This window comes from Phyllopteryx taeniolatus, chromosome 4, assembly GCF_024500385.1.
Source record: "Phyllopteryx taeniolatus isolate TA_2022b chromosome 4, UOR_Ptae_1.2, whole genome shotgun sequence".
In the NCBI taxonomy this organism is placed as follows: domain Eukaryota; kingdom Metazoa; phylum Chordata; class Actinopteri; order Syngnathiformes; family Syngnathidae; genus Phyllopteryx; species Phyllopteryx taeniolatus.
The window spans coordinates 32,569,433-32,597,051 of record NC_084505.1 but is presented as its reverse complement, the minus strand read 5'-3'; the positions used below and the strand labels follow the sequence as shown (position 1 = coordinate 32,597,051).

Genomic DNA, 27,619 nt, shown 5'->3' with positions numbered 1-27,619 from the left:
AGGTTGCTTTTGTTGTGTGTGTGTGTGTGTGTGTACTACAGGGAAGCGGATTCTGCACTCGCTCCATCTGAGCATCAGGACAGGAAGTGGGCTCCGTAGAGGAAACTTGACCCCCTCCCAAACAACCCCCCTAACTCTCCCTCATGGTACTTTTACTTGTCTTCCGCCCTTTGTACCCCCCCATTCCATCTCTTCTCCTTCTTTAGTTTTTCTTTCCTTTTTGGCAGACATGATTCCAGTCTGCTGTAGTATTACAGCATGCGTGTTGAATTGCATTTTCCTCACTGAGAACTACAATGGGGTAACTCCATTGTTTGTCATTTTGCAGGAGGGGGATTTATTGAGGGGTATATTTGTATTTTCTTTCTTAGTCAACGCATGAAAATATTTCAATACGAATGATTTCAATTTGTTTTTTTTTCAATTTCACAACAAATGCTTTACATATTCACATTTTCGATTCCTTCTTTTTAATTAAAAAGCTCAACTTTTTCCCAATATATTTCTATTTAGATTTATCTCAAAACTTTTTTCCAATATTTTTCTATTTAGATTTTCCAAGTTTCTTCAATTGTGAGTGAACAATGCAATTGACAAATTTCAGGCATATACAGGAGTTGAGCAAACAATTTGGTGCTGAGCCAAAGTAGAATTACTGAGCATTGGTGGTGGTCTCTGCTCTGCCAAGTAAAGAAGTGAATTTTTTTTTTTTTTTTTTTTAGTCAAACGTTATCCAAACTGTGCTGTCATTCCCTTGGTGCTAATGTTTTTTTGCTCGCACAATGCTCAGGGTGGTGACCTCTTGCTTAGCCACACACACATACACACACAGAAAACAAAGAGTAAAACAACATCTGAGCAACGGCAGTGTATTTCAACACAAAACACAAGAGCCAATAAGGCACAGAGAAAAAAAACAAACAAACAAAAGCAAAAGATTTAGCGAGCCTCCATCTTGTCGTCCATCCTATTTTTCCTTTCTTTTTCCCCTCACTCCAGAATTTGTCCTTGTTGTCTCTCAGCACGCGTCCAGTACCGTCACATTTATTTACTTTTTTTTTTTTAAAAGGTGTGCGAAGTGGGTTAGTTGTACATTTGCAGTGCTGCTGTTACAGAGGGCAACACTTCATTTACAGTGCTGCTTACAGAGTGGAACACTTTTTTTTTTTTTTTTTTTTTTTTTTTTTTAACACACACACACACTGACACACAGTTTTACACTCCTTTATACAGGAAATATGAGCAGGAACAAAAGAGCATCGGTTCAATTCAAAATGAACATAAATTACAGTTGTAACACGGTATTAATAATAACGTGGAAGTGCTCGTTAACCATTTGGAGCGGGGACCATTTTTTTTTATCGGTAGTACAAAAGGTATGAAGTGTTATCGTATTATTTATTGTGAACATTTGTCAGTTAAATGTTTTGTGTCCCTCTTGGATTTATTTGGGACTTGTATGGCAATCTGAATCAAATGCGGGAGGTATAAACTGTACAGTGGTTATAAAAAGTCAACACATCCCTGTTCAAATGGCAGGTTTTTGTGATATAAAAAAAAAAATGAGACCAAGATAAATTATTTCAAAATTTCCACCATTAATGTGATCTAAAACCTGCACAAGCCAATTAAAAAAAGATCTTTTCGAAGGGGAAGTAAAAAGTTAGATTCCTGTCATCCCCAGTTAAAAGAGGGTGTGCAGACTTCTGCCAAAACCCAGTTGTTTATTTTTACTCCCCTTATCGAAAAAAAAAAAATGATTTTCTTCAATTAAGGTGTACAGATTACAGATCACATTAATGGTGGAAAAAGTTTTGAAATAATTTATCTTGGTCTCATTGTTTATACTGTATCACAAAAACCTAGCATTTGAACAGGGGTGTGTAGACTTTTTATAGTCACCGTATAGCCCACATGCCATAGGTTTCCCGCCATTGCTTTAGTCCATTTGGATTTATCACCCAGGGTGATCTCATTAAAACTAAAAACCAAACAATGAAAAATTTAATCTGCTTTATTCCGAGAAGTAACTATAATAACATCACCAGGTATCCCGAAAATAGTGATTCATCTCTTAATTTCTTAGTCTTCTACTTGTGCTACCACAGGCGGTCATTTGGAATAAGCAATGGACAAAACGAGCAACGCGTGGACAAAGAATATGTAAAAATTGATACAATCCTTCTGCTCGGGCTACGACTAGTATACCTCACCTAACCATAGCGTACTGAACCGAACGGTACTGCTTGGTAGAAAGATTTGCAATGCCATTTATGTAATATTCATGATATACATCCATGTACTAGTACACTCTTTGTCCTCACTAGTAAGACCATTCAGCGCACAAGTAGCATGACTGTGTCTCACTAGTAAGACTTTTCGCACTACACTAGGAGGACAACTTTGGCATACTAGCAGGACAACTACATGTTAGTAGTGAGGCAAAACTACTGTAGTGCTACTAGTGAAGTGCTAGATGTTAAGCAGTAGAATTTGATGTCACTTGTAGTAACACACAGGTGTTAACTAGCAGGATCCGACATTAGGCTCTATGAGTCAAGTTGTGGCGGCCATGTCAGAACCAGTACTGGCCCCGGATATTCGTGATATAATACGCTAATTTTCAATGATTATTTCATATTTATACCTTTCCCATACTCCTTGAATAGTTTCACGTGACATAATATTGACAGCTTAATTTTTTTTTAAATTGGCTTTTCACACCTGGCAATTGAGACGGCTGCATTTCTCATGAACATTCGATACGTAAACGAGCTTTTCTCCGATTGGTCCTCGTCTTGTGGCGGCCAAGCGTTCGCAGCGCCGCGTTGGGATCCTTCGACGTTGGGTCTTAATATCACCGTGAAGCAGAATTCACCAAGCGTTGGGTTGTTGGCCAACTAATAGGGAACGTAAGCTGAGCTTCAGCTGCATATATATCAATGATATCGAATAAACGCTCAAAAGGCTATCCATGGAAACGTGCCTATAGAAACCCGTTTTCGATCTGGCCTCCCGTCATTGTTGACGACATGAGTGAATACGAGCGAGAACACAAAGATCATCATCATCTCCTCTCCTACTACAAGTTCACTGACAGGGCACTTGTGCAACTTCATCACATACCGCTGCATATGACCACAACGGCCCAAAACCTCGGTCATGCGGTCCCCCCTCCCTCCTTCCCTCCCCCTGCCCCTCCTGACTTCATTTAGTGACTGTGTTGTCATAAGTCTTTTAGACGTCCATAAAAACCAACATATTTCAGCGCTCGTGTTGTTCAAATCATGTTCCGTAGGTAAGAAAGGGAAGAATGTGACTAATGCACACTGATGCAGTACGTGTCAGGGTGTATCAGATGGGTTGCGTAACGGCTCCACAGGTTGTGATCGAACCACTCAGCGGGTCCATTAAACTGCTCCTCAGGTCAGTGTTAATACAGCCCAGTCCTTTCGGGCTCCCACAGACTTGTTCCACGCCCCCTGAAGTCAAGAGTAATTTTTTTTTTTTGTGTGTTACTGCAGCATGATGTCCTTGAGGTTCTCCTGCAGGATGGTGTCCTTGACGGCGTGGAAGACGAAGCGGATGTTTTCTGTGTCCACCGCGGTGGTGAAGTGGTGGAACAGCGGCTTGCCTCGGTTTCTCCTTTTCCGGCTGAATGCCTGCACCAGAAACGCCTGCGGGAACAAGACAACAGTGAGCGTGTGTGTTTAGACGAGATTGTGTTATTGGTGCGGGTACCGCGGCTTAGTAGAGGAAGGAGATCACGTTTATGACAGCACCACCGGTCGTTAATCGTTTGGTAACGTTATTATATTACTGTAACTCCGACGTGAAATGAACGTTTGCGACCAGCGAGGAGAGTTAGCGTGTCGACAAGTGGTGAAATAAATACTACAGGCTTGCTACCGAGGCAGATGACTAGCTAACTAGCACGGCTAACATCCATTTCCGCTCTGACGTTACTTCGCACAGCGGAAAAGAGCAGAGAAGTACATCGTACATTCATTTGCTGAGAGCTATTTTATTTTACTGTTGTAATAAAGTTTGATTTTACTCAGAAAATGTCGATTTGATTTTCTTCCTACGTTTGCTAATGTACCTGCGAAGTACGTTCAATGGAAGAAAAGGTTACTTTCCCAAACATTTCGAAATAAAGCTGTGATACTGTGAAACCGTTGGCTCAATAAATATAGTTGAGGAAAATATATTTTCGCATAATTGTGACTAAAACAAGCAGATTTCTGGCAATTCCAGTGGTATCTTGACTTACAAAGGCCCCAACTTCCGAGTTTTTAACAAGCTATAAGTGAGCTTTGGATATGCACAGACTGCCGCATTAAACCTATCAGATGCAGGTTAAAAAATGAAAAACGCATCTTTTCCCGCCAATACCAATCAGTTGAAAATTACGTGATCAGGCCCGATTTCCGATCCCGCGATCGGATCGGGGGTGTCTGATCGGCGTACCTGCACATCCTCCAGCCTGCGCGGGTCTCCCCTGAACTCAGGGAAGTTCTTGCGGATGTCGGCAGTCTGTATCTTGTCCACCAGCAGGTCGGTCTTGTTGAGGAAGAGGATGATCGAGACGTTGAGGAAGAGCTTGTTGTTGACGATGGTCTCAAAGATGTTCATGCTCTCCACCAGGCGGTTGGTGCGGCGGTCCTCCATCAAGACCTGGAATCAACACACGCGCGTTTAATGTACTGTGGACCCCCGCATATTCGCGGTTTCGTCATAGCGTCCTCCAGCACACAGGCTAACAATTAGCATCCATGTGGCGGGGTTGTCACCCTCTGAAGACAAAGGTTGCAGAAACACATGTAGACAGATAATGTAACAATACTCACAGACATATATTCTTTATCCTCTGCGAAGAACAACTAATAATCCTTCTGGACTGAGAAGCCGAGAGAGGAGCTGAGCCTCCAGTACAGTGTATCTGTATGCCTGTCTTCTACTGCCCCCAGGTGGCCAAGGCGTGAATACCAGAATGAGCAGCACAATGTGCATTGCAGGAGGACAAAAACTGTTCACCGTAATTCTTTTTTTAATTCTATCTGCAACCCCAATTCCAATGAAGTTGGGACGTTGTGTTAAACATAAATAAAAACAGAATACAGTGTTCCCTCGCCACTTCGCTCTTCACGCTTCGGCAGCCATATTGCGGAAAGACGCGTTGTTTCATGTTGATGCGTGCGAGAGAAGGTTTCCCTGCATGCCAAACAAAGAGATGAGTTGACTCAGAGGCTTTGCCTGTACTCTACGGGCACTCATACAAGGCGCGTGATTGGTTCCCGGCGCGACATCGACCAATGAGAGCACGAGTGGATTTATCCCGTGAGCTGATTGGCTGCACATCATCGCAGCCTCACCCAGCATCTTCCCTTGCGTGTCTCGCCAGTCTTGTCCACGCTGTTGACTGCCTCGCATACTGTAGTGTTGTGTTCGCGATAACTTTTTTTTTTGTTTAAGCGATAACTTTTATTGATTAGTTAAGCCCTTACAATGCCGCCTGAGCGCCGTGCCCCTGCGAAAGCTTCCTCCGGGGCGCCCAAGAGGAAGAAGAAGATGATGACCATCAGCGACAAAGTGAAACTTTGAGATATGATCAAAGCGGGCAGAAGTTATGCATCTGTGGCACGCCATTATGGCATGAATGAATCTACTGTGCGGTACATCAAGAAAGAGGGAGCAAACATCCGCAAAACTGCTTCAATAAGGAAGCGAAACGTGTGGTAACTCCGCTTAATAAGAGACGCGGTTATGTCCTTGTACAGGGCAATTTTGAAACAAAAGAAAAACCAAGACAACAACTACCCATCACCATGTTTTTCTCCAAGGTAAACACCATGAGAAGCGCCTCCAGGAGAAGAGTCTCCGAGTCAAGTGAGAGCCTCTCCTCCGCCACCAGCGCAAGCCTCTTCGCCTCTCTCAGAAGGCAATGTTGATGAATGTTAATTACTGTATGAGGTTTTATAATGAAAGATTTAAGTAAATACGTGTACTGTTGTAATCTTTGTCTTAAATACGTAAAGTATAAATATTGTTTACATATTTTAAACATTCTGGTACCCACATACACATCCACGAAAATTCCTAAGGGGGTGGCAAATCCTACTTTGCGGTTTTTCACCTTTCGCGGGGGTTTCTGGTCCCCATTAACCGTGAAAAATGATGGAACACTGTACAATGATTTGCAAATCACGTTCAAGCTATATGGAATTGAATGATAGCTGGGATAGGCTCCAGCGCCCCCGCAACCCTTGTGGGGATAAGCGGCTCCGATAATGGATGGATGGATGTATTCTGTTTCTATTTATGTTTAACACAACGTCCTCACGTCATTGGAATTGGGGTTGTAATTATGTCATTACTGTATGTTTTTTTTTTTTTTTTATTATTTAAAAAAATAACCAAAATAAAAAAACTAAACATTACCAAAAAAAATTGTTGGTCAGGGAACAGATCGTATCTTAAGGCGCCACTGTATATGTAATTAATAATTTTTTAGAATTTAGAATTTTTAGACAAATTAAGGGAAACTATCCCGCGGCACCCCTGATGATTTCCTACCCTGCTTGGGAATCGCGGTCTATCCAGCAATCAAGCACTCAGTCATCATCATATGACCGCTTATTGGAAGACGAGCCAGCGCTGAGGCAACAGTCGAGTTTGTTCAAGGCGACCACAAAGACAGCTTTGTGCTTCCAAAACCTATGATGTCTCTTGTCCATTTTGCTGTTTTTGATAAAGACGCCATTGTCTTCCTCACAGTGGTTATGTGACCTAGTACCTGGTCGTACTCGGAAGACGACACCATGAAGAGGATGGAGGTGATTCCGTCGAAGCACTGGAACCACTTCTGCCTCTGCGACCGCTGCCCGCCCACGTCCACCATCTTGAAGGGAATCTTCTTGATGACAAAGTCATGCTCGACGATGCCCTTGGTGGCCTTGCGGGCGAACAGAATATCCTGCCTGCTCGGGACGTAGCTCTGAGGAGAAAGACGGAAAGCGGGATTACCAAGTTTTCACAGCAGACTTTCAGTTGACGCTCATCGTGACTCACCAGCTGACCGATGCGCTCCAGGTTGTCCATGAAGTATTTGACCGACTCACTCTGGAAGCAAGAGAAGGGGTAAATCAATATGAGAGCCACAATATGGAACCGAGTCATTCGGTCGGGTCCGCCGTGCAATTCTACTCGGTCCGCTACTCAACTACTGTATTTTAATGTCGGTGGTCCCTGGAGAGCCAAGTATTTTTTTCAAGTGGTACTTAAAAGGGTTGGAAACCACTGGTCTGGGATACTTGGTTCCGATTAAGACTCATTTGAGCAACACACTGTCCTCGAAGGAGCCCGTCCTAGCTCTGATAGTCACCCAAAATGGCTGCTGCAAACCAAAATGGCCAACATCCTTTTCAATATGAAGGGTGTGGGGCCTTGGAAAAGGTTTGTGTGTTATGTTATGTTATGTTATGTTATGTTATGTTATGTTAGACACCCCCACCCACAATTTTGTGGCAATCAGATGATAGTGATGGGGGATGTATATATTTTTTCAAACATTCCAAATCCTCTGGATAAGTGGCTCTCAAACTTTTTACATCAAGTACTGCCTCAAATAATACTCGGCTCCACCATAATTACCCCCATTAAAATACAGTAGCATAGTAGGCCCTTGTGTTCATCAAAAGTGAGGCACACATATAGGAAAATAAAATAAGTATACTTGAATATGAATTCCATTCAAATGTATTAAAATTAAATATATCTTGTATCTAAATAAAAATCCAAAATATTACATGCAATTTGATTGTCTCTAAAGATTAAATACAACTGAGCTACACTAAACAAATGTACTTTACTGGTTGGAAAAACAAAGCTCAAGCAACGGTATTGCATGATGCACATTATGAACATTTAATTCAGTGATTCCTTCACGTACCACTAGAGGGAGCCTGCGTACCACTAGTGGTATTTGTACCGCACATTGAGAACCACTGCGAAATAATATTCACATTTTGACGCCATGCTCCACCCACTCCACCCATTAGATGACCTCCAGTAGGCAAAAGCTTGGCAGTTTAGTGTCGCCTAGCGAGGACACCTGTTTCTGATTCCGGCTCATTTGGACTAATTCCTTAGTCCGAGTTTGTTTCAAAGTACGAATCCCAGAAATAGGCCAAAAATGGCTGCTTCAAGACAAATTGGCTGACTTTTACTTTCCACCAGGATACACAATGCTCGGAAAAACTGAGTTTTTGAACAAGCCGAGGCGCCATTTACCACTTCATCGAAAGAATGCAAAAAGCACACCGATTCCAAGGAAAAAACACTTTCACCCACAAAGGCGCCTAACATAAAAATGAACATTTGTTTGACTGTGAAAAATCAATTGGAATAGCCCAAGATCAAGAAAATGTTTCTCCGTGTCCGCTTTAACGTAATTATCTAAAACCAATTCCCCACGGACGTTGTCACATTGATAAAAGCCCGGTCGCTTTCACGCAAACAAAAGATGAGAAGCATGTGATGTAACACGCAGCTCAAAAGCATCCATTGCGTTTATAAGAAACTTTGAAAGTAAAAAGTTTTCTGCTGCTAAATGTCTCCTCTGTGCATACATTGTGAACTGAGATAACTGGAGTGGCCAACTAGATAAGATGTGAGCAGCCAGCACTAGCTGACCCACTTTCTTTCTCCATGTTGTGTTGTAATTGCATTTTGTGTACTTTCCAGCAAGATGGACAAAGAGAACGTATTGTGGCAACCAGAGCGATGAGCAGATAATGCACATACGCATATCGAACGTGTAATACAATGTTTTGAAGTCATTTGTCACACCATTTGCTGGACTGTACATTTATAGTACAGGCAATTACCCTGTGAGACATTTCCTGCAATTCATAATTATTATTAAAGTGCATTAATTAATTATTATCATTATTATATCTCTCAAAAATGAAACTCATTGAACAAATGCTTATTATACACTTACTGTACTTATATCATTATATCCTTATATCTTATATCCATTTATACAAAGGCGTATTAGGGCCATGAGATAAAAATACAGTCAATAGAGTGTTCAGGTCATAATATTACGACAATAAAGTTGTATATTTTTGAAATGTCATGATCTTGTTTGACAAAAACGTTGTATATTTTCGAGATTAAAGTTGTAAAAATCAATAGTTACAGTGCTTCAATGCAGACGAAAGCCACAAAGATAAATTTGCGTGCAGATTAATTTTAAGTGTCAAGTCAGCTCATCACTTTGATTGCAGCACTCATTGCTCTTAGACCTTAATTGATTTTATTATAACTTATAACAATTAAAAATGTGAATGTATTATGAAATAAATACACTGCAGTGTTCCCTCGCCACTTCGCGCTTCACGTTTTGCGGCTTCAGTGCCTCGTGGGTTTTTCCAAAATATTCATCAAAAAAAAAAAAATCATCAAAAAATAAAAATGAAAAAATACAGACATATCAGCAGCCATATTGCGGGAAGACGCGTTGTTTCATATTGATGCACCTGAGAGAAGGTTTCCCTGCATACCAAACAAAGAGATGAGTTGACTCAGAGGCTTTGTACATGCCTGTACATGCCTGTACTCTACGGGCACTCATACAAGGCGTGTGATTGGTTCCCGGCGCGACATCGCCCAATGAGAGCACGAGTGGATTTATCCCGTGAGCTGATTGGCTGCGCATCATCGCAGCCTCACCCAGCATCTTCCCTTGTTGTGTCTCGCCATTCTCGTCCACGCTGTTGACTGCCTCGCATACTGTATCTTAGTGTTGTGTTTGCAATAACTTTTTTTGATTAATTAAGCCCTTACAATGCCGCCTGAGCGCCGTGCCCCTGCGAAAGCAAGAGGAAGAAGAAGATGATGACCATCAGCGACAAAGTGAAACTTTGAGATATGATCAAAGCGGGCAGAAGTTATGCATCTGTGGCACGCCATTATGGCATGAATGAATCTACTGTGCGGTACATCAAGAAAGAGGGAGCAAACATCCGCAAAACTGCTTCAATAAGGAAGCGAAACGTGTGGTAACGCCACGTAACAAGAGATGGTGTTATGTCCTTGTACAGGGGAATTTTGAATTTTGTTTTTCTCCCAAGGTAAAACCCCAGCGACACCATGAGAAGCGCCTCCAGGAGAAGAGTCTCCGAGTCAAGTGAGAGCCTCTCCTCCGCCACCAGCGCAAGCCTCTTCGCCTCTCTCAGAAGGCAATGTTGATGAATGTTAATTACTGTATGAGGTTGTATAATTAAAGATTTAAGTAAATACGTCTACCGTTGTAATCTTTGTCTCAAATAAGTAAAGTATAAATACTGTTTACATATTTTAAACATTCTGGTACTCACATAAACACACAGGGAAATTCCTGGGGGGTGGCAAATCCTACTTTGTGGTTTTTCACCATTCGCGGGGGGTTCTGGTCCCCATTAACCACGAAAAACGAGGGAACACTGTACAGTCGTTAAATAAATTGGGAATAAACCAGCACACATGACGTCTGTATTGAAGTCATTTCAAACGTATCACGAATGTGATTTGAGGGTAGAATGATTCATCCTTTAATGACTTGCACTTTTTGCCAAGAAGCATGAATATTACAACATTTGATGATTTTTTCAAGCCATTATTCAATGTTTATATACCCTGCAGAACTATGACTAATTAAAATGTTTTTTTTTTTAAATCGAACTTGTGAACATGAATCATTCATCCATTTTCAACACTGCTCATCCTGGTTAGGGTCGCAAGACGCTGGAGCCTATCCCAGCTGACTTCGGGGCGAAAGGCGGACTACACCCTGAACTGGTCGCCAGTCAGTCGCAGGGCACATATAGACACGGACATAGACCATGAAATGATACAACCGCAATTCCAATGAAGTTGGGACGTTCGGTTGTACATGAAACCTGAAAATAATCCGACTTTGATCACAATATTGAAATTGAACATCTCGTTCTTCATTTCATTCTTGCAACACACACACACACACACACACACACACATCCGCAACAGGAAACAGCTGCACGTGTATGAAATCAGTGACGAAAGACATGGCGGTGGAAGGAGGTCCGATAGAACCGAGCTACAAAGTCACTGAGTGTCTCAAACGCACGCACGCACACATATCATAGCTCTTTTTCATCTTGCAAACTTTGCCACTTCCTGTCTTGCTGAAGGAATAGATTGGCGACGTAGCTTTTTCAAATGAATCAGTGTCAGCGGCCCGCACCAATAGGGGGGGAGGTGTTGCGGGCGGATGGGTCACGACCCCGTGACCCCACCGCTGACCTGCAATGTCACGCCAATAGAAAACGCACAAAGATCCGCTAAGCAGGGGCATGGAGGGGGAGGAGGACAGAAAGAGGGGAAGGGGGGCAGAGAGGGGAATTCCCGGAGATGAAGGGATGTGCAAACACAGACGGACACACACACACACACACACACACACATACACACAAACTCTTCCACAGTCACTTTTGACTTCCATCAGCAATAATTGCACATCCTGATTATGGATGTAGTGGAGACATTAAAAGTGAAATATCACCTTAAATCTAGTTGATAAGGTGAAATATGAAGATTTGAATCGCATTTGCCGCAGCGTTATAGATGAAAATGAAAATATGGTGCAGTGTGTGTGTGTGTGTGTGTGTGGTTGAGTAGAGTCAGAGGAATGTGTCCATGGCATGTATGCATGTATGCACAGATTTGTGGCTTTATTGCAGCAAAGACCTTTGTGCGTGAACTGTGTGTGTGTGTAAGTGTGTGTTTGAGACTGTGTGTGTGTGTGTGCGTGAGAGACTGGGTGTGCCACTATTGTTTGACCAAGAAGCTACTTGACCTACAATGATGAAATATTAACTCACAATTGAATTTGGCCAACAAATGACCCCTTAAAAACCAAATGATCATATCTCCATTTTATTTCTTCTTTAACACTTCTTTTTTTCCATCCTTCTTTATAAATGGAGTGATAATCTTTACCAGGCATGGGCATAATAATTGCTAAAAGGAGTATTAAGAATTGGGGCTTGTGCGCAAGAGAGGAAAAATGTAGTGCACTGTTGATTGAACATGACATCTGTTATGGGAAGCGTTCTTCTGGCCAATAATAGACTAGCATGGGAACAGGGGTTCAGATTCTCCCAATCTATTAGAAACATTTTTTTTTTTTTTTACAATAGTAATTTAGCGATTAGTTTTCCCCGTAGATGAGAAGAAATTTAGTCAAATGCCTATTCCCAATGGAAACATGATAATATTACTACAAAAACCAAATTCGCAACAATCAGCAGGTCCATTTTACTCAAACACAGACTGCATCTTAACTTTAAAGTAAGGTTATCTGCAATCATTATTTATGTCCTTAACACTGTCCCAGTGAAATTGCAGATCAGATTCGGAAAGGTGAAAGTCAAATGATGTGAGACTCAAACAAGAGTTTTTAGTTAAAGATTCAAGCACCTAGTAAAGTTACTCGAATGCAATTATGACGAAATAAAGCTTTAGTTAAACTTAAAAAACACTTTTAGAGTGGGGCTCCTCACAATTCTTTCAATTTCTGGAAAATATTCAAAATTGAGTTTGGCAATTATGCTATTAGGCTAAAGTTGTTTAATGATGGACACAACTCTAATGTAGCATATTTAGAACATTGTTAATTGTCTTTGCTTTCGTTGCAGTTCAAGTTTACAGTGAGTGATTGTCAATGTGTTTAGAAATAAGTTGGCACGATGGCGGCAAGCCAGCAGGAAAGAGTTCAGAAAAGACAGAAAATGTACAAAGTTTGTGATCAATTTACACTTAACAAGGAAGATAAAGTAGAACAATAGCATGTCCATGATCGTAAACACAAGCTAACGTATCGAGTCACTCAACACGCAGACTGGCTAACGGTTAGCCAGTTAAGACCCAGTCACCTCTCATTCCCTGACGCCCACGTCACTCCCACAAAGCCAGGCCCCAACTTTTAAAGCCATACACGCTAAAAGTCACACATACTACTGTAGGATGTGATGATGACAGCCCCAAGTGGACAAAACCAATACCTGCACCTCGCATGCGCATGTTATTGTGTTTAATAATGCAAAATATTTTATGTCCAATTACGCTACCCTCCTCATATTTGCAGATATCCAAAATGTATCGTTTTTTTTTTTTTCTATCCACGTTTGGAAAAAGACTGATTCCCGTCTGACGATGCATTTTTTTCTCCTGCCCATGCTGCTATGAAGCCTATCCTAACTGTCCTACTCGAACCATGCTGTGTTAATTCAGTGTATTAAAGGTCGCTGTACTGTACAGCGTGTACTCTCCACGTCTGTGAAGCTCCGTCTGAATTTTGCGTCATCGACTTTCCCACCGGCCCCACAGATTCAGTCTTCCCATGTTTGTTTAAAACTGCCTCATGTCGTCGGGACAGGATACAGTGACACCACAGCAGTAAACCATTATGTAGTGTTTGTGTGTGTGAGCGTACAGTCTTTGTACATCTGTTTAAGGCTCACACACGCACACACACACACAGAGGCGCACAAACACACGCTTGCTCCAAAGACAACATCATACAGTTTTAGTCCCAGCAGGACTTTGTGTCAGTCAAAGGCGCTCTTGGAGCACGGTCGCCGTATCAAGCAGGGCGTTATCAGGGTGTGGTGAGAGGCCTGGAAGTAAACAAAATGCCGGCACTGGTTTGTTTTCCTCCCACCCACTACTTCTCTGCCTGCCCTGCCTTCTTTCCTAAGTTCCCTTCTCTCTTCCCTCCCTCTCTGCGGTGTCTGCCTGTGGCTCGGGTCCAGGCGAGCCTGGGAAAAGCTGACCGAAAAAAGCCTCCGCGGGAGAGCAGCAAGAGAAAGGCAAGGTGGAGAGAGGAGGAGGGGGAATGTAACCCTTGGCGTACACACATTATGACTTTAGAAAGCCGTTACAGAGAGCATTGTGTATTCATTGTGCCAGGAATCCGAGGAAAAACCCAAAAAGTTGAAAGCAGACAAAAAAACATGACCCCAGATGCCTCCTGGTCATATCTTGGATCAGATAACGTAAACAAAAAAAAAAAATCTGTAGTATTGTCACACCGACAAAGATACATTGTCTGTTAGCGAGAAATGACAGTAAACCTGTGTCTGATAATATTTGACATCCATTAAGTTCTCTTCCTAGGACATTGTTGATTTCCATTTCCAACTACTGGCCTGACATGAGTATTAAGCAGCGTAAACACATACAGTACGGGATAATTGGCCCAATGTGAGCCCAATTCCCTGCTTTTCGATCAAAGTCAGCAAAGGCCCAATTATTGGATGATCACACAGAAATGGAGTGAAACGCTGCATGCCAGACCAGTATTTGACAATGTCACTTTGTGAAGAATGCCAAACAGCTGCTTGTCCCCAAATTGTTTCATCCAAAAATGTAATTTGCTTGAATGTAAATGATAGTAGTGTAGTTCCCGACTTGCTTTTCAACACTCCCAAAATGTTGTTGTCATGAAAAAGAAATGGCAAATCAAAATTGTTGTTGTTGTTGTTTTTTTAAATCTGCCTTCATTTCATGTACAGCAAGCTTCCGCCTATTTGTGGTTCGCTATTAGTGAATTCATCCATTCGCATTTGTTTATGTGCAACCTACCCCCAGCTATTTGCTGAAAAACTCAACTACCCATCTTTTTTTTGTGCTCGTTCTAAAATGCCCTAAAGATTACGCCGAAGCTCTGTCCAATAGGAAAGTAGTACAGTGGTGCCAAGGGTCTTTGTTGAAGTGAAACATCTCGCCTGAGAGGCGAGCTTTAGAGGTCTGGGAGGAGCTAAGTTTAGCCTAGATTGCTAGTAGGGCTAGGCAATAATGGTCTAAAATTCATCTATTAAGTTGTAAATTATAACAGTATTCATTGCGATACAAACCTAAGAGCAAAAATGGTAATTGAAGTATTTCTGAAGGACTTATATAGTCCCTTAGTTAAGGCGCTTCACTACGTTACATTCATGTTAGCTTAGAAGTTAGCATGGCTTCTCTGTCTTCTCCTTTTCTCTCTTCTTCTCATGACTAGCTCCTCGTCCTCATTAATATGATACTTGTCAGAAGTGTAGCTTATTCGCCACCGTTGAGGCGAGGATTAGAGCGTTAGACGGGCGTTAGCTCGTGGCTGGCGGGGGCAAGTTAGCTTAGCGCCTAGCATTCCCCAGCTAGTTCCCAAGCAGCCGGGAAAGCAGGGAGGATAGGTGACTGTTTACGTTGATGCACCGTTTTTTTTTTTAATGAGCTAGTTTATAAAAAAAAATGCCTGTGGTCCAGCGCAGCTGCAGCATACTGAGTTTATCAGCGAGGACCACCAGATAAGGCGAGGCAGCGCGACATAAAGCTGTTTGCAGACAGTCTCGTGCACGTACAGTTTGCCAGGGCGAGACGGAAGTGACTTACTGTCTGACTCCAGATTGTTTTCTCACTGATAAATGTGTTGCAAGGTAGAAGGTCAAGCTTTTCAGCCCAGTGCTTTGCTTCAGTGAAACAAAAAGTCCAACTCGCGGGGAAATAAAAAGTGCAACAGCAGCTAAAACAGGCGGCTGGCGGAGCTGAGAGAACAATACAGTCTGTGATCCTTCCATGAAACTCAACCATTTGGTGCCATTAAGCATCTGTCTGGTCCATCAGAGAGGATTTGTTGGCACTGACTTAGTTACTCACTGAACAAAGTGCTTCTCCAGCTATTCTACAACTCTACTTTTTTTCCCCAAGAAAACATAAAACGGCACTTTTAGGAGTCTCCTTTTCTTTCTTCTCAGACATGAGAGGGTGAGAGAGAAATGACTGACTGGAAAAAAAACAAAAAAAACCAGACGGACATAACTCTTAAGTAGACTCTTCATTCTCTTTCGGACAAATGTATGCTTCCATCTTTTTGGGGGAGAGTTTGGGGAAGACCCTTTTCTGTTCCAGCAAAACTCAAAGACATGCTTGGATTAGTTTGATCAATGGTGTGAAATTGATCGCTGATTAATTGCATCTTGGAGCTGGTTGTCTGCAAACCACAAATGTGTTTTTACAACCCCAATTCCAATGAAGTTGGGACGTTGTGTTAAACATAAATAAAAACAGAATACAATGACTTGCAAATCGTGTTTAACATGTATTTAATAAAATACACTACAAAGACAAGATATTTAATGTTAAAACTGGTAAACTTTATTTATTTTTTTTAGCAAATAATCATTAACTTGGAATTTTATGGCTGCAACACGTTCCCAAAAAGCTGGGACAGGTGGCCAAAAAGACTGAGAAAGTTGAGGAATGCTCATCAAACACCTGTTTGGAACATCCCACAGGTGAACAGGCTAATTGGGAACAGGTGGGTGCCATGATTGGGTATAAAAGGAGCTTCCCTGAATTGCTCAGTCATTCACAAGCAAAGACGGGTCGAGGTTCACCTCTTTGTGAACAAGTGCGTGAGAAAATAGTCGAACAGTTTAAGGACAATGTTCCTCAACGTACAATTGCAAGGAATTTAGGGATTTCATCATCTACGGTCCATAATATCATCAAAAGGTTCAGAGAATCTGGAAAAATCACTGCATGTAAGCGGCAAGGCCGAAAACCAACACTGAATGGCCGTGACCTTCGATCCCTCAGGCGGCACTGCATCAAAAACCGACATCGATGTGTAAAGGATATCACCACCAGGGCTCCGGAACACTTCAGAAAACCAATGTCAGTAAATACAGTTTTGCGCTACATCCGTAATTGCAACTTGAAACTCTACTATGCAAAGCAAAAGCCATTTATCAACAACACCCAGAAACTTCTCTGGGCACAAGCTCATCTAAGATGGACTGATGCAAAGTGGAAAAGGATCAGTTCAAATTGTTTTTGGAAATTGTGGATGTCGTGTTCTCCGGGCCAAAGAGGAAAAGAACCATCCTGACTGTTATGGACGCAAAGTTCAAAAGCCAGCATCTGTGATGATACTCCGCGTCTTCGTCCCGTATGAATCCAAAAGCTAGTTTATTTTTAGCCTTGTCACGTGTCTTGTTGCGCAGTACTTTAACTATCTGACGGCCAATAAAGTTTTTTCAATCTTGCCGGTGACAAAACACGTCGTCGGTGTGAGACTATTTTGCGGTGTCTCGGACAAACAACAGAGTTAACAAAGTTATTTGCAGTCTGTGCACAACTGAAGTACGTCGTAGGGAACGTCATCTAAATGCTTCAACAAATTTGATCGAGCAGCTGAAGAATGTACACGGGTTCAAGTAACGCAGCATGGGGGTGAGTCAAACGGACTCGAACTCTAAACGACACCCGCAAACCTTGTGAGGATAAGCTGTACAGAAAATGGATGGATGGATACAGTATACAGTACACAAGTATATACAATAAATGAAAAGTCATGCAAATAGACACAGCTGGTGATCAGATCGGTGATCTGTTATCGTTTTTTTTAAACTTGCTTATTGGCCCCAAAAATCCTGCTTGTGTAAAGCCTAATGTGTACTATGAACCTCTGTCTATTTGTGGTTCGCAATTCACAAATTCACCTTGTCACGTTTTTTTGTGCTCTTTGTAAAACAGTCCAAGAGTGGTGCCAAAGCCTTGGTAATTGGTGTCAAGGAAGTACAGTGGTACTTTGACTGACATGTTTAATTTGCTCTGTGACTAAGCTCAATTTAGTCTTATATCAAATTGCGAGTGAGATGCTCAGCGGGTGTTGTGGCGTTCTTCTGCCGACATCTACCTGAATCTTACCTGAAATTTTGGCTTGCAACACAAAGTGAAAATTCGAACAAGTTCGGAAAACTCGTAAGTTGGTGCACTCGTAAGTCAAGGTAATACTGTATGTTGAAGTGATGCACGTTTTTGTAATGTTTTTGTATATCGGGGAGGAGCTAAGTTTAGCCTGGGTTGTTAGTCCTCACTGCACGTGCATGTACATGTGCACTTCCTGGGCTTTTTTTTCTTTTTTGTATTAAATCATCTGCAAGCCATTTGCAGTCATTTCAATGGTAATGATTTAAGATGATCTTAAAGTGTTTTGGGATGGTAGTTTGGGTATATTTACGATTTTAACTATTCGTATATGCAATTATAAACAAACAACAAGGGGAGCGTCTACAATTCGCAGCAGCCCTTGGTTCCTATCCCTCGCAAATAGAGGCAGTTCACTCTTTCGCAGCATGAATGATCGTGTTAGACAAGAACTAAATGAGCAGCACCCTGCGTTGTTCACAGACAGCTGACCGTTGCGCTACTCACCAGCTGGAACTCGGAGCGCCTCCCGTAGGCTTGCTGGATGCTGGCGTCGGCCCACAACGCGCTCAGTGCCATCACGTACAGCTGGAACTCGCCGGGCTCTACACCCACGGCTCCTGCCCGTCCCTCCCACGACATGACTAGCATGCCTTGCTTTTCGTTCTCGCAGCTCTGCCAGCTGATGCCAAGCTTGTCACGGGCATCCACCAGCACGCGCATGCCCTGCGGAGACACAGCAGAGACACAGTCAGCGTTTGGTGAAACAACAAATAGTACTGTGTTTTTATCTCTCAAAAGTATTTTCTGTCAAATGGCTGTCTGTTGTCGTACTGGAGCGGCTCCAACTACCGTAGTCAAATTCCTTCTGTTTTTGACATACTTGGCAAATAAAGATGATTCCGAGAAAAGAGAAGAGGTGGCAAAAGTCCCCACACTCTGTATTTTAATAGCAGTACAGATATTTGTGTAAAAAAAAAAGGTAAAAGTAACGACTGATTCAACAACTGTACTTACTGTAAGTAAAAAAGTAAAAATTCATTATTACTGCCAATTATATACAATACCCATATTTATACATGCGCTGTATACTTTTTTAAATTGTATTTTTCTCTTTGTTTTAAATGTTTTTAAGCTGTTTTTTTTTGTTTGCTGTTTTTTTTAAATGCCTTTAATCACGTAAAGCACACTGAGTTACCTTGTGTATGAAATGTGCTATATAAATACATTTGCTTTGCGTTGCTTAAAAGTCACGTGTTTCCCCCCCCCCCCCCCTAACAAGCACTAGCTAGCGTTGGCTCGACTTTTATGCTATCAAAACACCGTCCGTCTTCCTAAATCTTCATGTTGTAAACTGTGAAACAAAAATGCTAATAGCTAATGATAAAACTGAAAAAATAAATAGAGAGGGAAATCACAACTGTCGAAACTGTCAGTTTGTGACCGAACAAGACTGACCAATGGTCAAGCAGAACAACGGCGTTCTTGACAATTAACCACTATATTGACGACGGGGATTTTCAAATGAAAAGTCGATGCTGGCAGTCTAATGTATTGCCTTCTATGCATTAACTGTATTTTATTCCATTAAGTTGCAATTCATGATTGCACTTTGTAATTGCACATTTATTAAGTTAGCCCTTGGTAAAGTAGAATTTTTTGGGGGGGTACATGTATTTTTATTATTATTATCTACAGTATCATTTATTCTTATTCAAATATTATTTTTGTTACATATTGTTTATTCAAAAGTAGTATAATTAAAATAAAGATTTTTTTTTTCCATAACGAGGAATAATCGTGATTAATAATTGTGATTACTGTATTGATTGATTATTATTTTGGCCCTAATCGTGCAGCCCTACATCAGGGTTAAATTTAAAAAAAAAAAAGTTACTAGCCTTTTTTGACAAAGTACGCAGTAGAAAGTACAAATATTGTTTTTTAAATGTAGGGAGTGAAAGTAAAATGTCAAAAAAATAAATAAATAAATAAAAATAAGTAAAAAAGTCATGCAAATGTTGCCTTCAGGGGAACACTTCTGAGTGGACCTTTTACTTGGAAAGATGGAGGAATCCAAACAGTGAGGCATTCATGTAGCCTTCTGAGGGCTTTTTTGTGTGGGAGGTCTCCTCAAACAAACCGACACAAACCCTTGGTGTGGTTGTCTTATCATTAAAAAGCAACCTTTAATGAAATTCATTTGTATGCTATGCTGCCTTGTAATCAAAATAACAGTGTTATGGCTTGTTGCCACAGCGACTTCAACTCACTCATCAACTTTTCTGGTCTATAATATTGGTGGACCAGCCAAGAGAGACCTCTTTATGTTACTGTTGATACTTATGTGCATGCAATGATCAGACAATGTTTATTTCAAGCTATGATGAGTTTTGTTCACAGTTAGTTAGCACATACATTAATTTCACGTCTGACCATGTATTTCCCAGTTTACCAAATATATATATTCTCCACTCTCCATTTGTATTTGTCTTTCAAGTAAATTACACTTGAGCCCTACAGCAAAAGAAAACCCATTTATTATTGTTCCTAACTACTACTTTAAAGTATTTCATCTGTAGGATGATTCAATATAGTAAGTATAGTAATATAGTAATCGGAGCCGACCCAAACGTACATTGTGAGCACTCAAACTGTCAACTTTGACATTCCATTGTTGGTAATTTACTCATATATAGTCCATGATCCATCTATTTTATACCACTAATCTAGGGGAGCATGGTATACGCGGTAGATTGTATAAATTTGTTCTTGTTCTTTAAAAAACAAAGACCAAGTCAGAAACCTTGGTGTTCTGATAGATTCCGACCTGACTTTCAACAGTCATATCAAATCAAATACTAAAACTACCATCTGAAGAACATACCCAGAGTGACGGCTTGCATGTGTCAACCAGACCAGGAGAGGCTCATCCATGCTTTTATCTCAAGTAGACTTGACTATTGTAATGGTCTTCTGACTGGACTCCCCAAAAAGAGCATTAAACAGCTGCAGCTCATTCAGAATACTGCAGCTCGGGTTCTGACCAGAACAAAGAGGTCAGATCATATTACTCCAATTCTAAAGTCTTTACACTGGCTTTCAGTCAGCTTTAGAATAGATTTTAAAGTTCTGCTACTGGTCATGGTTCCCCATGCTTTTTAGAGCATTTCCACTTTTAAATATTTCTTGCACGGTACGCTGTTTTAATTGTATTCTTCTTTTTTTCCCTCTTTGTTTTAAATGTTTGGAAGCTGTTTTTTTTTCTTTGTTTTTAAAAGCTTTTAATCATATAAAGCATGTAAAGCCTTGTGTATGAAATGCGCTATATAAATAAATTTGCTTTGCTTTGCTTTGGCAATTTGAACTCTTATCAACCAATTGTGATCACGCTAGGCTAACTGAGCTAACTTCCTCCACACCGGCTACAATGTGCGGCTGGCAAGCTAACGTGGCTAAACACGGCGCAGATCGGCTCCTCTAAGTCATTAATCCTTGGACCCACGATGTTGAATAAACTAGACTTCTGACAAGTATCGTTATCACTAAAGGAGGACGAGGAGTAGCTAAGCATGTGAGACATAAGATGGGGAAGCCATGCTAAACACAAAGCTAATGTGAAATAGTAGCAAAACACCAGAAATTGTGCTTAGATGGTACATGGCACTTTTAACAGAAGTCTGGAAGAAGAACCGTGCTACACCCGAGAGTAATCGCAACCATAAAACAGTAAATTAGCGGCATGCATGTTTTTCGTATGTAGGAGGAAGCTGGAGTACTTCTAGTAAACCAATGAAAGCCCAGGGAGAACATGCAAACTCCACACAGGATTCAAACCCAGGACACGCTAACCACATGCCCGACACCGTGCCGCCATATTTGTAGTGTGTGAATTTAAATACAGCATGTTCAATTGAAGGGGGGTTTCAAAGGTCATACTGCAAGTTTAATTAAGGCTTAGTCACGCATACGCAAAAGAGCCAGTTGAAATTGACTTCTGCAACTGTCTACTGTCAAATTGATCTGCTGATTCATGAATTCCATGAATCATGGCATTTTACCAGCCTGAAACATGACCAGAAGGGGAAAAATAAAGACCTATTTCCGATTTACTCCCAAGGAATAGTTTCTTGTGCGTGTGTTGGCAATCTGACTTCGATGGCCCTTGGTGACCTCGGCAGTGACGGCCAAAACCCTAAACAAACACAGACGCCCCGCAGCTGAACTGGTGTTTACCACAAAGACGGCCGTGTCTAACACTTTGTATGACACACAGCAGGCAGTAACAGTGACAAATACATAAAAAAAATATAACCATGAGTGAACTCTGAGTCACATCCCCTTGTTCACCATGGAATGAAACTTGCGGATGTGGCGCATAGCGTTTTTGCAATGATTTGCTTTACTTCTCCATGTTGTCATTTGTTCTTTGACAATAATTATTTGGTTTGCGGTTTTCAAAGCCGCTGGTGCCAAAACATCAAAATACAAAGCAACAGATTCCAGTTAATTGGAATCTCAAGTCATAGAACGGACCTAGCTTGCGTAAATGTTGCTTATTTTATTGAATGCTTTTCATGGCAGGAGGAAGAGCAGCTTGTCAGCCTCACTGTGCGAATTATTATTATTTTATTTTTTGAATGCGTCTCTTTTTTGTTTGTATTCACCTCTTTGCAGAGATGGGGGCCTGTATTTGGTTTGGATGTGTCTCTGTTTTCTATCTCTGACAGCAAAGAGGTATTCTACTGGCTCATAATCTCCCATTTTGACCAGATAACATTCGAAAAATCGACTTCAGCATCAGGTTTCCTCTTTCCAAACATACGCTGTAAAGATATCTTTTACAATGGCACTTTAAAATCGTTTACACAAGAGGTTGCCAAACATCTTAAAAGTGAATCCATCATTTTGCTAGTTTATGGCAGCTTTGTTCAACTAAAACTGAAAGGTTTATCCTATGTGTAAACTAAGGATAACCATTTGATCCAATTGATTACATTTTATTTTCAAATGTAATCGAGAGGTTGAAGTCTATCCCGCCTAATTACCAAGAGGTTATTTTTCACTCGTCTAGACATAGGTCAACAAATTTCAGGTCTGACAATAGCTGTGAAAAGTGGGCAGGATGTCTGTTGGAAAGGAAACAACAATTGTCATGCAATGCCATGTCCACAACAGTAGAACTGAAAGTTGAAAGAGTCGATTCCGAGGCTAGCCGGATGACTAGATTTGGAGCTTGAGATCGAGCCACCAAGGAAAAAGGGAAACTGTACTGTATTACCTCGAAGGTACAAAAGGTCCCCCTCTAGCCCGTAGACAGGTAGCGCTCCCTATTTGTTGCAAAGCTAGTTATAAGAAACAACCATCCTGCCAGAAAATACAATCTCGACCCTTTTAGGACCACCGTGATTTTCGCTTGAGGTGTTCCGAACAAGTCAGTGAGTGTAACTTCAGATTACAACGCTATAAAGTTCAAATCGAGACCGGCTGAAATAACTTTTAGTCATCACATCTGTCTGTCCATTCAAACCTATGCATAATATAAATGTAAAAAGAAAACGCTCACCATCGCTGACATTGTACAGGGAGACTTAAGTAGGTGGATGCATTTTCTAATTCATAAATTATGATTGATGACTATTACTATGACTATGTACACTTTTTTCCCCCCTGAAATTTAGTAGCATCCAAAATCAATCCCAACTCCTCACCCCAAACGCCACATCTGTATCCCCTTTCACCCTGCCTTCATAGCAAATTAGCGCATCGGAGGCGTAACGGTCAAGCTGGAATTTATTAGCCTGTCCCTTTTGGACAGAACTCGATGAAGTGGCACATTTCTGTGTCAGAAGTGCTCGTTCACCCAGCGTTGCGCATTCGGATAATTACATGCGTGACAACGCCAGCACCCGGGACAGTGACAATTGCTTTCAACACAAAGGCGTGGCCAACTAGTGAGTCTTGGGTGTTAAATAAAAAAATAAAAAAACTGGTCACAACTTCCCGCTATCCTGTTATACACATAATGCTACAATGCTCACCTCTCATACTGCGTCAGAAGTCAGTAAATTTACGGGTCGACTTCAAACCCCCCCATCCTGCCTCGGTACCTTACACGCGAAACAGCGAGCCAAGAAAAAAAAAAAGCCTTGCAAAAGGGGTTACCGTCTTGCTTGTGTTTCCATAATCGTCACTTGGAAGTGATGAGTCTCTGAATGACCCAATCAACAGACTGCAGTGTGTTTAACTCTGATTTTTAAGTACCGAATAACTGCGACAGATGGTCTTCGGTTTACGACAGTCCCAACATACGATGTTTTGACTTACAAAGTTTTTCATTTGATGGTTTCATACTGTACTTAGAGCCTAGAAATTTATTTCAAACAAATCTTTAATTATCACTTCACTACTATGTTAGCATACGTTAGTGGTAGACTACCAACTTGTGTACTGACCTAGGAACGGACCTCCGTTGTACAACCCCAATTCCAATTGAAGTTGGGACATTGTGTTAAACATAAATAAAAACAGAATACAATGATCTGCAAATCATGTTCAACCTATATTTAATTGAATACACTACAAAGACAAGATATTTAATGTTCAAACTGATCAAATTTATTGTTTTTAGCAAATAATCATTAGCTTGGAATTTTATGGCTTCAACACGTTCCAAAAAAGATAGGACAGGTGGCAAAAAAGTTGAGGAATGGTCATCAAACACCTGTTTGGAACATCCCACAGGTGAACAGGCTAATTGGGAACAGGTGGGTGCCATGATTGGGTATAAAAGGAGCTTCCCTGAATTGCAAGCAAAGATGGGGCGAGGTTCACCTCTTTGTGAACAAGTGCGTGAGAAAATAGTCGAACAGTTTAAGGACAATGTTCCTCAACCTACAATTGGAAGGAATTTAGGGATTTCATCATCTACGGTCCATAATATCATCAAAAGGTTCAGAGAATCTGGAGAAACCGCTGCATGTAAGCGGCAAGGCCGAAAACCGACATTGAATGCCCGTGACCTTCCATCCCTCAGGCGGCACTGCATCAAAAACCGACATCGATGTGTAAAGGACATCACCACATTGGCTCAGGAACACTTCAGAAAACTAATGTCAGTAAATACAGTTCTGCGCTACATCCGTAAGTGCAACTTGAAACTCTACTATGCAAAGCAAAAGCCATTTATCAACAACACCCAGAAACTTCTCTGGGCCCAAGCTCATCTAAGATGGACTGATGTAAAGTGGAAACGTGTCAGTTCAAATTGTTTTTGGAAATCGTGGACGTCGTGTCCTCCGGGCCAAAGAGGAAAAGAACCATCCGGACTGTTATGGACGCAAAGTTAAAAAGCCAGCATCTGTGATGGTATGGGGCTGTGTTAGTGCCAATGGCATGGGTAATTTGCACATCTGTGAAGGCACCCATCCATCCATCCATCCATTTTCTGAGCCGCTTATCCTCACTAGGGTCGCGGGAGTGCTGGAGCCTATCCCAGCTATCTCCGGGCAGGAGGCGGGGTACACCCTGAACTGGTTGCCAGCCAATCGCAGGGTACAAATAAACAAACAACCATTCGCACTCATGGGGAATTTAGAGTCTTCGATCAACCTATCACGCATGTTTTTGGGAGGAAACCGGAGTGCCCGGAGAAAACCCACGCAGGCACGGGGAGAAGATGCAAACTCCGCACAGGCGGGGCCGGGGATTGAACCCCAGTCCTCAGAACTGTGAGGCAGACGCTCTAACCAGTCGACCAGCGTGCCGCCTTGTGAAGGCACCATTAATGCTGAAAGGTACATACAGGTTTTGGAGAAACATGCTGCCATCCAAGCAATGTCTTTTTCATGTTCGCCCCTGCAAATGATTATTTGCTCAAAACAATAAAGTTTATCAGTTTGAACATTAAATACCTTGTCTTTGTAGTGTATTCAATTAAATATAGGTCGAACATGATTTGCAAATCATTATATTCTGTTTTTATTTATGTTTAACACAACGTCCCAACTTCATTGGAATTGGGGTTGTCAACCGAGGACCCCCTGTACTAAAGTGATAAAAAACTGCTTAGTGGAAAGAGTATTGCAGATATTCCTCAGGTGTATTTGTCTGCTGATTTCATGGGGATTGTCTTGGGAGAATTGTGGCACTAGTTAGGGTGGAATTGTACTGGTTTGCTGGTCTAGCTGGAACCTCTTATTATCCCAGTGTGGGCTAAACGGATGTTCTCATCCCTCAGGAATAGTCTGCTATTGTTAAACTGGTAAAGGAGGCCCGGCTATCCTGCAAACAATGGGACATTTACACACATGGGTACACACACACACACACACACACACACACACACACACACACACATGAGGATAAAAATATGTACTGTGTCAACAAACCTTAAGGTCAATATTAAGACTGGCACAATTACTCTAATGAACTTATTGACAATTTTATAAACCATTTTAAATACACTAATTGCATAAATAAATGATTCTATGAAGCTTTTCTGAAATCCACCTTGTTCTCATATGTGCTTTTTGGAAATCAAAAGAGTTGATTTTGTGAGTGCCACATATTGACTTGCATAATAGCAGTTAATAATCGATGATGTTCGCCCTGAAGTTCATTTCAATTCCTGTGTCTTACCTTAAGTATATTTTCATAAATAGTGTCCCTGAAGTCCAGAAGTGCTTTCTTGTCGAACTCTTGTCCGTTAATGATGCGCATCTGCTTGAGAAAAGTCGACTTGCCGCTCTCGCCGGCCCCGAGCAGCAGGATCTTCACCAGCCGCCTCACGGCTCGCCTTTCCCGGGCTAGCATGGCGTCGATCTCCCGGCTCCTCCGACGAGCCTCCCGTTCCTGCGCGGCGTCCCTGGCCCGGCGGCTCTCCTTGCCGCCGCCCGCGTCCCGACTCGCCTCGGCCGGCAGCAGGCAGCGGCTCAGGGTGCGGACCACTCCCGACATAGTTTGCTTTACCAGACCCTCAGCGGACAAATGTTCATCATAGGCCCCCCCCCCCAGGGTCCACTTGTTAGGCCTACATTTAATTTACACCGTCTTTTTTTTCTTTCTTTTTGTGATAAACGACTAATTTCAACACTCAAAGCGAGCGGGGAACGTCGGATGCGCCATGTAAACTTACACACAAAAAAAAAATCGCAACGCGCTCTGAAATGAAGTTTAAATCTCGACAAAATGTTCAGTTAAATCCACTTCGTGCCCACAAGGAGTCCAAAAAAAAAAAAAAAAAAGCAGGTCGTGTAAAAACACTTTTGTGGCGTCCAATAAAACAAGGCGAGAGAGTTTCCAAACTTTCCCAAGCGAGTACAGCAAGCAAACCGCCAGCGGTGGTGAACTTGGGCAGCCGCCGGGAGGGGGCGACGTCTCGGGGGGCAAGGGGACGGCGGTGGGACGGCCCAGCCGGCGGTGGGGAGAGGGGATGCCGGTGCTCTCCACCGTGGGGCGCCCGTACCCACCTACATCCAGTTTACAGAAAGAGACGTTTACACAATTATTATTAGCCTAGCGCTTCGGAACTTTGTCCTAATTTATGGCTTTAAAAGCACAGATGATACATTATTGGGACTTACATATGACTGGTTAAACTTGCAAGTGGTACACAAAGAATTAAGATACAACGTTTAAAAACATGTTTTATTGTTCTGAAATCATTTCAAGTATGTTGTTCTTTTAAAAAAATGTAAATCATAAAAAGTGATGTGAAGGTCTTGTGGAGCCCCTTTCATGCTTTTGGACACAAATGCAATGCAGCATGTTCTTAAATCTTTGACAAGGACACAAGCATATAGCGTGGCAGGCATTCATACGGTTTATTTTGCCTTTCACG

General features: G+C 41.8%; 1 protein-coding gene across 1 annotated transcript; it reads right to left on the bottom strand.

Moving 5' to 3' along the window:
• Positions 1 to 853: 853 nt before the first annotated feature.
• On the bottom strand, positions 854 to 27,131 carry gna12a (guanine nucleotide binding protein (G protein) alpha 12a). The gene is made up of 6 exons (XM_061771799.1): positions 26,419 to 27,131; positions 18,286 to 18,504; positions 7,072 to 7,122; positions 6,797 to 6,997; positions 4,471 to 4,677; positions 854 to 3,677 (listed from the first exon to the last, which is right to left on the bottom strand). Exons 1-6 carry the CDS (start codon positions 26,734 to 26,736, stop codon positions 3,516 to 3,518), a joined length of 1,158 nt encoding a protein of 385 aa, XP_061627783.1. The 5' UTR covers positions 26,737 to 27,131; the 3' UTR covers positions 854 to 3,515.
• Positions 27,132 to 27,619: the final 488 nt, after the last annotated feature.

Bases quoted from the DNA above. Each gene is read 5' to 3' on its own strand.
- gna12a (XM_061771799.1), bottom strand. From the start codon at position 26,736: ATGTCGGGAGTGGTCCGCACCCTGAGCCGCTGCCTGCTGCCGGCCGAG. The intron at 7,123-18,285 runs GTGAGTAGCGCA...TCTTGCTTCCAG, and splicing joins GGCGCTCCGAGTTCCAGCTG to AGTGAGTCGGTCAAATACTT. The intron at 4,678-6,796 runs GTACTAGGTCAC...TGTTGATTCCAG, and splicing joins CGTCTTCCGAGTACGACCAG to GTCTTGATGGAGGACCGCCG.